We start from the raw sequence: 12,921 nt of genomic DNA on the forward strand, positions 1-12,921 counted from the left end.
CCAAACGTAACATCACTAATGAACCCATGAAGCTGGAGGAGGCCAGGACATTTGTTAAACCCATGGTGGAGATGCTGGATAATTGATGATGCATGAACTGTGACCGCCATACAGTATACATCCACAAGATTGCTGAGCGTGAGAAAACAGACACTTATCAAACAGGGTACCTTCCACTGATCTGCATACACGCCCTATTGTGGTCAACACAAGAGAATCAGGTTAGTATATGACCCTCCCATTACATATGTCTGGCAAATATAGCCAAATGGTCAGAGAAAACATCCATGAGTATTCACCTCCGGACCCGGAGAGCAAAAGGGTTTGTTGCCTGTGATGTGAAGACTTAGATACTTGTGAATTATGAATCCAACTCTGAAAAACGTTGGTGAAAAACATTTGCTATGAGACCGTATGGGAATTTGTCAAGTATTTAGTTCAGAAAAACGTAAAGTAGGTTATGGGAGAAAATATCTTTACCGTTATCTCCTTGTCAGGAATGGCAGGAACGTATGGAACTGTTTATAGTAACCCTTAAAAGATTGAAGTGCCTCTTTTTGAAACGCCTGTCCACACAAAGCTTCATTACTTACCTTGTTTCAACGTGGAATTATACGAGATATCGGAATTTATTGGGGGGCTTTTCAGGAACTTCTACTGAAGGCTGAATGTTTTACTTAAGATACCATCTAATGTGTAATACCTGATGTATAGGTCTCATATATTTAAGTATGTTTCCGAACAATAGTGAAATTGTCTCTTTGATTGTTCAGAGTGCCTGTGACCACAGCCTGACCTTTCGTATCTGAATCCAGGTTTGCTGTGTTGGTAAAACCATGAACAATTTGTAAATAATTGATACGTTTGGAATCTGGAAATTAATAACCTTATTACAAATATTCAATACGTTTGCCAGATAAACAGACATGCTATCGATCGTTGAAAACATTCAGAATCCTTATCCGAGCGTGCTGCCAGAACTACAAAACACATAAGTATCAGTTTTCTTCAATCTTGAAAAAAAGCATATGAGGCCGCCTGGAAGCACGGAAGTTTTAAGGATTAACATGAGAGGTCGTATACTTGAATCTATCTATCAGTAACATAGATCGTTTCATGCCTGTTGGAAACTACATATCAATTGGTTGCAGTGATATATCCACTGCATGCAACCCCTTCGATAGAGCATTATTCAAATAAGATACCTGACAGCAATTCATGAACATACACCTATGAAATGGTTGAAAACATACAATGATCTCTGAACTCCTAGTTTATAGACCCATATTTACTTGTGTATCGTAACATACAATGAGCTATTTTATCCTCCTGCAACTAGTTTTAACATCCTGTAATATACTAATAGTTTTTATATTGTCCCTCGATGGCAGATATTCAGGTATAACAAGAATAAACTAGTTCCAGTCACAACAAGGCTGAAATATTGCTGATGTGACTTTAAATGTTCACGCTCTCACTCGCCTGTCGATTGGAAATAATCGATTGTGGACCAGACACTCCAGTGATCAGCAGCTTCTGCATCTATTTACGCAACTGAAATACGATGACATGTCAGCGAGCCTGACCACCTGATCCAGTTAGTCGTCTCTTGCGACAAGTATGGGTTGCTGAAGACCAGTTCTAACCCTTTACAGATATGATGCTTGAGGGGATGACTCTGTTTAGACAGAGACACGTTTCCATACCACTTACTTTATCTACTCTTATCTCAAACATGTTTTGACTATTACCTGAGGACTGTCATGTGCTACTTTCCCACGTTGGCCACAACCCTGAAACAAACATTTAAAAGCAGAATTTCTTGATAGCAGCATGTGAAATGTTGCTACCGGTTCTGTACACCTTATTGCTGTGGGGAGCAGCGTCCTCTGACACAACTGTCACGATCTACAACGAGTGGCTGTCCCAGGGTGGACGTATGCACTATGAAGTTGAACGGTGGAACAAAGTTAATGGGCTCACCCAGTTGAACCTAATACCAAATATGAAATCCATCCGAGCAGCTGCCGGGCGCTGGGTGAACAGAGACATAAACCTTTTTCCAAATGTACGTATTAGGTAAAACATTATACAGAAAGAAAAGATTTTGGAAAATGTGTGATTTCGATGTACTGCTGTTCAAGCAGACGCCTCCCCACGGTGCTTAGTAAGGTGATCTACATTGACTTTCTCCATCTATATTGCCTTAATTCTTAAATACTTTTAAGTATACATCTGTAAGTGTTACGTTGTTAACCCAACCGTTGACAGGGATGCCTAGTTCAATTTTATTTTTTATGAATCTATGATTTGATTTACTCGCATGGCTGAAATACTGCCAATGTCACCTAACTCGCTCACACACTCCAACAAAGTCTATGCTTTGCCATGCGATGGAAATGAGGCAGTTAATGTGTAGGAAATAATACATACTTTAATGATCACGGGACAGGTCTCCTATCGGTATGTCTGGAACAGACTACATTGCTACACTGCTGAATCTCTGTTTCTGTAAGTCTCCTTGATCCCAAGTATCGTGATATACCTTCGACTGTTGGTAATCTATAGTCCGTTTGCATAAAGATAGAAATAGTGTTTTATGCTCACATGCTACTTTGCAGTATAATTCTGTGAAAAATAGGTTATTTCACTGTCCTTAGTAGACAGGTAAGTACACAAGTTTGTATGTAACATAATTTTCATTTATACATAAAACTTTGAAAGTCGCGATACCGTTGAAATACTGCCCATGTGATTGTAATTTTAACTCGCTCACTCAATCTGTTATTTGTTGAAAAGATTTATCTGTTTCAAACCCAGAGATATTCTGTTGAAAAGTGGTTTCAAACACAGATATTCATCGGTGTTTATTTCGTTAGTTGTTTCAAACATAGGATATTCTGCGATACTCAGTGGTTTCAAACAAAGATAAATTCAGTGATGCTAAGTGGTAAAGATATGGATGAGATATTGCCAGTGTGACTCACTCGCTCACTTTTTATGTTATAATTTCCTAAATATGATATCATTTTACGTTCCATGCTAGTTTCAATCTCTACTTTGGTGACAGATTTTGTAACATCACATTGTAAAGTATTTACGTTTGACATTATGTCATTGATGATGTCCCCAGAATGGAACGGCATCTAAGTTCTTGTCAATGTATTTTTTTTTCAGTGGCCTCAAAGCCACAGTCACCATGGCTACCCAGACCCTACATATCTCCAGGACCACGCGCTCCAGTCAAAAACGTGGTCATGGTATATGCAACAACTCAGTAACTATGGGAACAACATCGCTAACATTGTCTGGAACATAGAAGGTATGAGACGTTACTAAACTCTTTTAGAGAGAGCTTGTGCCACTGTCATTGGATATAGAAGAATATCTTCTCGACTACCCAAGTACAGCTGTATTTTCACAACAGAAAAGCTAACGCTATCTTACCAACTCTTAAATATATAAAAGATATCGTAAATATTTACAACACATAACATTTTCCGATTCTCTTTATGTCTTCAGACTATCACAAATCTTTCTTGTAAACATCCACTCTTAATAGAAAGTATTGAATTGTATAATTATCTTGCTATTGGCCAATGCGACATCGTGATCTGTTGGTTATCTTTTTGGAATCCCTGGTAATACGATGGGCGACTTCAATGCCAAATTAAATCTGTGACGCCACTTCTTATTTGATACACTAATTACAAAGCTAGCCGATGCAGAAGAAGTATGACACCCTAGCAGGTATCAATAAATAACATGCAATGAAACCATATCCGTTACACTCACTTGGGTTGTCAGTCCAGATTTGAAGACGTCGTTATGCAACCATGTCGCATTGGCCATATATGATATACGCACGAATATTTTATGAACGGCGAAGATCCTCCTTTTCCATCGCGTGTGAATCACTGTCTAGAACATCCCGATAGACTGTGTTTAGTATTCCATCACTAGGGATACCTATTTCAAATCAAGAACTACGAACGATCTTTTTAACAATATCAGTTCACATTTAATTATTGCATTGGTAAAAAAAAAAGAGAATTGTTATTATTATTAAATTGATTTGTAATTAGATAAATATTTTAGGATTGGATCTTTGAATTAGTAACTCAGATGGTTAGTGGCTGAATCATCGAGGAGGCTAAGGTACTGTGAAATTATTGTCCTCCTGACACGGTAAGTAAGTCGCAAAACATTACAATTACATTAAACTTTCCACTGTTTATAATCGTAGCATTTGTGTCTTTTTAATTTTGGGCTAGATGTGTCTAAATCGATAACAGCTGAAGTGTAAATCTAGCTAGACCCTATATAGGGTAAATGTACTGTAATTCCACATGGTCTCCAGTGTGGCACCAAGTTTGTCACGATATGGCTGAAATATTGACGCTGTGACTTTGAACTCACTCACTCACTCTCTCAGCGATGTATACAATCACCACCATAAGTAACGTGAATAGTGTGAAATGAAGGTATTGACAATGAATAAAACATGGCATTTTTTTGACTAACTTTACTTTCAAAAAAGTCAGCGATAACTCGAAAAAAGCACTTGGTATGTTTATTTTTCACATGACAGGAAAATCCAATAAATCAATTTGGAAACCTTAACGGGAAACACACGTTAACGTCAATAGTGAGTGAGTGAGTTAATATTTAACGTCACATCGGCAATCTTGCAGCCATATCGTGACGAGAACAGTCTTGAAAAGAGGAATCTATATATATATAGTAAACAACCTGTCAACGAAGGACAGTAAAACAACTAGAGTATCACAATAATAAATAAAACTAGCTTGGAAAGTTAAAACTAACATCATTATTCAGACAATACCATAAAAACAGGCTCTATAGATCGAGAACAACTGAAGGTAGATCACCATACGAGAGGCCATGGGGACTTTTGCTACCTGCATAGACCCTAGCTGGATTTACACCATCCCCTCAGCTGCTGGAGATTGTATGCAAGATTAGCCACAAATTAAAATGACAGAAATACTACAGCTACAAAAAAATGGAAGATTAAATTTGACCTCAAATGTTTTGGGACTTACGTACCCTCTCAGGAGGACAATTATTTTACGGTACTTCAACACCCTTCGAGGATACAGCCGCTAACGATCTCAGTTACTAATTCAACTTCCTATCATAAAATGTTTATATATTTACAAGTCAGATAACAAATCTAATTCTTTTAAATATGCAAAAATTAAATGAGAACTTAAGCTACTAAAAAGGTCCATCATAGTTCTTGATTTGAAATAATTGTCCCTTGTGATGGAGTTAACGTCAATAACGGCTGTGACCCCCATTGGCATCAGTAACATATCACCTCCCAATGCTGTTGAAGGGACGTCGAATGGACCTGTTGGGAATGTTGTTATAAGCGTCAACAACATTCCGTTGTAGTCGTTGCAAGTTATCTGTGCGTGCTTACTGTTGGTGAACTTGTCTTTCCATCTCATCCCAGAGGCGTTCGATGGGATTCAAATCAAAGCTGGCTAATCATTGTATGAATGTTGTTGATCTGGAAGAATGTCTGTGTCAGTCTTGCAGTGTGCACTCCCGCTTTATCGTGCTGAAAAACAAGATGACGTCTTCGAAAGAAAACTGGACGAATTACTAGTGTCAACACTTCGTCGATTCAGGGCTGCGCATTAACACCCCTACCAAGACCGTGCGAATTGGTCTGAAAGATTACATGTTGTACATGTCGCCCAAACTTATTTCACCCCAAAACATGAGGGAAGGCCTTGCTCAATGATCTCTCTCCAAAACACATGGTTCTGAGAATCTTTCACCTTGACGACGTCATATTTTCACTCTGCCTTCTGAGATGACGATGCAAAAGCGACTTTCATCTGAGACGACGATGTTCTGCCACTATCCATTGCACCATTTGCGATGGACTGCCGCCCAGTTCAGTCCAGCACGTCAAAAGTGCTCGAAGGCAAAGTAAACCAGAGTATGATGGCGACGTGTGGGTCTGCTGTGTCTTCCTACGGTCTTACGTGCTGTTGTGGTAGTTGGTATGAAGCAACTTGTCAAATGAGAGGTCACAATGGAGTGGTCTTGCCAGTGTGACGTTTACACGTGGACGTCCGCCACGAGGGTGGTCAGCAACAGTGTTTGTCTGCTGATAGTGGTCAGATGAACTGATGAGTTCCATAATGCCTGGCGACGCGTTGGAAGCTCCAACCTGCTGCCTCAATAGTCCCTACAGCTCTCTGACGTTCGGTAGCTCTTAAACGGGACTGTTAAACACGGTCACTGTTGTGAACATGCGAACACAGACGTTAAGCAGTAACATCTATCATCGGCATCATAAGAGCAAGAGCATCATGGAAATAATGTCATTCTATTTCAAGACCTGTCTCGGCACTACGTTCACATCAGCGATGTGTGACGTCACATACGCTGTGTCTGTAGTAAACAGGTTTTGCCTCGAAAAACAGCATTAACGGAATCAATTACATATCAGAAAGCCACTGTTGATTTACGTCACAGTAGATATTGAGGAATGTCGCGTTTCTTTTGGCGGTGAGTATAAAAAGAGTGATATAGCGTTAGAGAGAGATACCTTGGACAAAGCCAACCTCGAACAGGTGTCCCAGTGTCTAATGATAATCTGAATGCTTTACCTTTTACAGTTTTTGTCCTATCAGTCTATGGTGCAGGTACTGGTCCTTGAAGATCCGGGGTAGAATAGGTGTCCAGAAACTCATGCTTGCCACAAAAGGCGACTATCCTTGTTGTAAGAGGCGACTAATGTGATCAGTTGGTCAGTCGTCCTGACTTGGTTGATACGTCATCGGTTCCCCACTGCGCATATCAGTTTTCATGCTGTTGGTCACTGGTCTGATCCAAACGAGTGCGGCATAAACATAACTTTACTCACTCACTCTTGTGCGAGTTCTATTCAGCTAGTAAATGGGCATTGGGGACACAAAACCTGCAACTGGAAATTATTACGGCCCAGCAATTCACTTTCTTATTTACTCAGTCATTTTATTATCACGGACTTCTGGTGTCTGCCATTCATAAATCCCAAAACATTCGAGGCAAATGTTGTTCTCCATTTGTTGTTTATGATTATAACAAAAGATCAATACAATCGCCAGTGCCTGAAGGGATGGTGTAAATCCAGCAGTACTTAAGTCCTAATGGATCCAAGTATGGTGATCTACCTTCAGTTTTTGGCGTTACTATAGCCTCTTTTTATGTTCTAATGTATTGTATTTATTGTGCATGCAAAATATTTCTCATCAAAAATGTTGCGAGGATGACGTTAAATTTTTAACTCAGTCACTCGACCCTTACATTATCTCTTCTCACACATGTTTCTGTCACGTAGTGGTAAAGACTCACTTGTCATGCTGAAGACCCCTGTTCAGTTCCGTGTATGGGAATAATACGGGAATAATGCGTGAAGGCCAGTTTTTGCAATGATACTGATGGAAAATTCCTAAAAGTAGAATGAAAATGAACTCACTCGCTCATGTTCCAGGTAGACACTGGCCCGCCTGGATAGATAAGTCTCATCATCATGGCGGATTCCCAAACAATGTTGACGCTGCATCAGAGTTTGTATCGCTGATGGTTCAGAGTGCCAAGGACTACACAGGCGGTCGCCTTCCCCACATATTTGAGGTCATCAATGAACCTGACTGGTACGAAGATGTTATTGACCCACAAACGAATATAGACTTTCACAGAGCCGTGGCCGACAAGCTGAAATCACGATTTGGAATGAAAGTTGCCGGACCGTCGTACACTAGTATGGCATTACGACAAGCAGATGAAAATAACTTCAGCTCCTGGAAAAGAACTGCAAAGTTTCTGGACATGTCTCTTGATCACTTGGACTTTTTCTCGTTCCATTCCTACAACTATCTGCATATCTCAGGTGGAAGCCATACCAACTCTGGCATCAACGAAGCTCGTCTGGTTGCTTCTCTTGACATGGTGGAGAATTATTCCCATATCAAGAAAGGAAAGAACGTTCAGCTAATTAACACTGAATTTGGATTAGGCGTGTCAGGAGTTCCAGCCGGTTTTGAAAATGGACTAATAGACTTTCAGACCATTTATCAATCAAACGGCTTCATGTTTACTTTCCTTAACCTGAGAGAGTTTATCGACAGAGTTACCGTATTTCTCTTTTCGAATGAGCAATATCCAGGTCATCCTTCCCTTCGGAATTCCTTATTTACAATGCAAGGACAACCTCGTGAGATGACAAAATTCTTCACGTTTTGGAAAAATTTTATTTATGACCACAGATTCCTCCGTATCTCCAGTCAATACAATGGACAGGAGAGAGTAGTTGCATCACTCGCCCTTGCAAATCCTCACACAAAAGAGATGATGGTTCTACTCCACAACTATGGAAGTAAATTCGAGAATGTTAAACTGGACTTTCCCAACAACTGGCTTAACCCTTCCTCTGGTGAAGAAACATGCGTTCTGCTCGACAATGGCAATCCATCTATTCATGCCAATTACCATTTCGACAGGTCTAAGCTTCATGGCACCGTCGGTCTGCCTGGATCGTCAACCTGCTTCTACAAGTTTAAAACTAACTACAACTTTAATGGAATACGCACGGATAACGAGAACACATACTATGGCAAGAAAATGATCATCCCTATCAGCAACGGACATGCACAGACAACCATCGATCTACCCAGCTCCGGATACCATTCATCGTATCTTAGAGTAGGAATTAGCCGCGACAAGAATGCCAATGCAAAACCCAAGACCGTTGTCTTCAATGGCCACACGTTATCTTCGAGTTACATGTTGTTTGATGCCACAAAGGTTAACAGGAAAACAAAGTGGAACGTGTGGGTCTTCATGGTTCCGGCATCACAGGTCCACACGTCAAATACAGTGACCATGACATTTGATGGAAACGGTGGTCACGTGACATCCGTCGCACTGGTTGCTGGCAAGCTTCATTAGATAAAATCATTGTTCAGTTCTTTGTTCGTTGTGTATATATAAAAAGGGTGCCATTTACAAAAAGCAGACAAGTCTGAAATATACTGAGCAAACGATGAGCAAGCTACAATGAATCACAATGCAGATTTCTAGTACAGTGCAACTGAGTCAAAAGTCAGGTAACAGGACAAGAAAATTAACTCACCAGAATCTTGGTATTGCACAGAGAGAGCAGAAATACCAATTGAAGCTTGTTCAAAAAGTCAGCAGTCAGACTTTGTCAAACGATAGTGATGTAGATGATGTTGTTGACAAATAGGCGTTACAAAAGGCAGCGGCACACAACTCCAGTAATTCCGAGTGTAAATTCCTGTGTGTGTCCCTCAACACGACAACAAGCCTTGATATACACTGACACAATGTCTGGAACATTGGAGCAATGTGCGGCTATCGCCATTCACTTTGAAATTTCTCGAACAAGGATAGTTAACTCTGGTGTGTTATCTAAAGAGGCCTGCCGCTAAAAATACTGTTGCCAAATGTGACCCACAACTCAAAACGCCAAACATTGCGAACCATTAATAACCATCACCTAATCAATGATTATGCAAATTAGAAAAAAACGCTCGAAACATTGATGAGGTTTAACGTCGCTCTTTACATTACGCTCATATGACGGCGTGATGTCTCAAGCTGTCGTATAGTGCTGGCGGACAGAGATACTACAAAGAATGCCACATCATATGCATGTGTGTGCATGTATGCACTCAGACACATTATACTGACTCCGAGCCGACCAGTCCTTGTTGTACTCATTAATACCAAACACGGAACAACAAGTATCATGTTTTAACGTCTTTTAGCATGATGCAGCCGGGGATCGAACCCGCGACCTACCCCTCTTAGGGCGGACGCTCTTAACTGGTACACTGTGGAGGTGGTCTCTGTTAGATACATTCTGGTTTTGCGGATGTTATAAATCAACCCAATAGATTTAGAATTGTGATCCTAAAAATATGCACAAAAAGGTTATCAAGCAGGAGCCCCTATTAGTAACCTGTTTACATCGATAGAATGTTCATTTACACGGTATGCGAGACAGACAATGAAATGAATAATAGAAAATATACAGCGGAATGTAATAAATACTATGGTTGAACTGTTAATAATCATGCACATATCTTTCTTTACACAGTACAATATATGGGATATGATAAACATCATTAACACACAGCAACGTTTTGAAGGACGGTCAGTAGTATTGATTAAACTCTCAGTTGACTTTAATATGAGGAATTCAATATGTCTGTCATATGAAGCATGAGTGAAAATGAAGCAAATCAAGTGAAAAGAGCACTTACTTAATGCGCGCAAGCCACAACACACAGTACAAATAATAAAAACAGCAATAATAATGTATTCACTGTCATTCACCTGATGAAGGGGCAAGTATAAGGGAAATTAAAATAATACATGAACACTTGATTAAACGAGATCATAAATTGGCTTGCACCGGAAGTTAACACCAAGCAGAAATATGGCATCTTGCGACGTCGAACTGGACTATCTTAAATCAATCAACTCATAGATAAAACATGCCTGATCTTGTGAAGTGCAAGATATGTGTACTGGCAATAATCACGTTCTCCTCTCAATCCAAACATTGTGAATCCTCTCTATGAGGATTTGTATAACAAAACGTCTTCCCTTCTTCCGCCTCTTCGGCTCAGAATTAAGCCATTTCTTGCTGCTTCTAGCATTGAGCTGGAAAATATAGCTCCCTCCCGTCTTCTTTCTTCTCCTCCTTGGCAGTTGGTTAAGCCACAAGTTGACCTTACATTAACTACATTTAAAAAATCAGACGCCAATGAATTACAGTATAAACAACAATATAATCAATTGAAACATAAATATAACAATTATAAATCCTTATATACAGATGGATCCAAGGACGGTGGCGCAGTTGCTTGTGCTACTGTCATTGGATCCAGAACAATATCTTCTAGATTACCAGACAATAGTTCTATTTTTACAGCTGAAGCTAACGCCATATTAACAGCCCTTAAATATATTCAAAGACACCCGAAACGTAAACAGTATATAATATATTCCGACTCTCTTTCTTGCCTTCAGGCTATTAAAAATATTTCTTGTAAACATCCACTTTTAATTGACATTATTGAATTGTATAATGATCTTGCTACTGGCCAATACGGCATCGTCTTCTGTTGGTTACCCAGCCATGTAGGGATCTCTGGTAACACATTGGCTGACCTTGCGGCTAAAGCAGCACTCAACAAATCTGTGACCCCACTGCCTATTCCTTACAGTGATTACAAAGCCACCATTAGGTGTTATTTCCGTGACCTGATGCAGAAGAAGTGGGACACCCAAATAGGTATAAATAAATTACATGAGATAAAACCTTACATTGGTTATACCCACTTGGGTTGTCAGTCGAGATTTGAAGAGGTTATACGACGATGTCGTATTGGCCACACATACTCATGCGTACCTGTTAAAAAGTGAGGATCCTCCATTTTGTATCCATTGTGATGAGAGAGTCACGGTCAAGCATATCCTGTATTAGTATTTGAATGTCAAAACCATCAAGGATCTTTTTACCACTGTTGCTTCTCATTTAGTTACTGGTTTCTTAAAAGAAATTGATTTTTTGGTTGAAGTTTGAGTAATATGTTCTGTAAATATTTGTATTTTAAATATTGGTAGCTCAGATAAATAAGTTGAATTGTTGGTGGCTGTACCCTCAAAGGGGGTTGAAGTATAGTAAAATTATTGTCCTCCTGAGAGGGTACGTAAGTCCCAAAACATTTGATATAAATTTAAGCCTACCACGTTTTTAATCGTAGTATTCATGTTATTTAAATTTTGGCTAACGTTTCGTACACTCACCAGCAGCTGAAGGGATGGTGTAAATCCAACTGAGGTCCATGTAGGTAGCAAAGGTACTGTAAGTCCCCATGGTCCCTAGTGTGGTGATCTACCTTCTATTGTTGGCGATATATAGTCTGTTTTTATATTGTATTGTCTCAATAGTGATATTAGTGTTAACTTTCCATGCTTGTTTTAATTGAATTTGTGATATTCTAGTTGTTTTACTGTCCTTTGTCGACAGGTTTTCATGGTGCTCATATATTCCATTTCAATGTTATTGTCCCGTCACGATATGGTTGAAATATTGCCGATGTGACGTTAAATATCAACTCACTCACTCACTCACTCACTCACTCACTCACTCACTCACTCACTCACTCACTCACTCACTCACTCACTCACTCACTCACTCACTCACTCACTCACTCACTCACTCACTCACTCACTCACTCACTCACTCACTCACTCACTCACTCACTCACTCACAACAACCCAGTCAATAATATATCCAATCAGTGAAAGACCCTTGAAAATGGATTGCTCAGGGATTGGCATACCAGCCGTAATATTGAAGGCGTGTCTACGCAGCCCTTAGTTATTCGCACGAAGTAACACATTTGATTTGATGTAATGAAAACGATGTAAGAATCTACATCGATACGTCGCTCAATGTAATAAACAAGAAGTTGTCATCCATAAAGCTGCATGTCTCATTTTTGTTTTAGTAATGTTTATGGGGTTCACGGGTGATGATGATATGATAAACATAAGAGTGGCGACTAAACACAGCTCTTGGGTCGTTCAAGTTGACACCTCGTCTGTGAAGCACAGAGGGAGACACGGACGGCGAACAACGCTTCTTAAGAATTCACCAGCTTGTAACCATGCAATGGCCCTGCTTCTGACGTGGGCGCGTAACGATTTGTAGAAGACATTATGAGGCTTTAAAACTGTCTGTTGAGTTTTTTTAAAGTACATGTCAACTCAAGCTGCTTGGGAAGTCTGTCCTCCACATGCACCAGTCTGTTGTGCTTGAGCGTTTGAATCGAACATGGTGTGTTTCAACACATT

General features: G+C 39.8%; 1 protein-coding gene across 1 annotated transcript; it reads left to right on the forward strand.

The window, feature by feature from the left end:
• The first annotated feature begins 1,798 nt into the window (after positions 1-1,798).
• On the forward strand, positions 1,799-8,996 carry LOC137278266 (beta-porphyranase A-like). Its single transcript, XM_067810510.1, has 3 exons — positions 1,799-2,068; positions 3,178-3,322; positions 7,520-8,996. Exons 1-3 carry the CDS (start codon positions 1,841-1,843, stop codon positions 8,974-8,976), a joined length of 1,830 nt encoding a protein of 609 aa, XP_067666611.1. The 5' UTR covers positions 1,799-1,840; the 3' UTR covers positions 8,977-8,996.
• The last annotated feature ends 3,925 nt before the right edge of the window (positions 8,997-12,921 follow it).

This window comes from Haliotis asinina, chromosome 1, assembly GCF_037392515.1.
Source record: "Haliotis asinina isolate JCU_RB_2024 chromosome 1, JCU_Hal_asi_v2, whole genome shotgun sequence".
In the NCBI taxonomy this organism is placed as follows: domain Eukaryota; kingdom Metazoa; phylum Mollusca; class Gastropoda; order Lepetellida; family Haliotidae; genus Haliotis; species Haliotis asinina.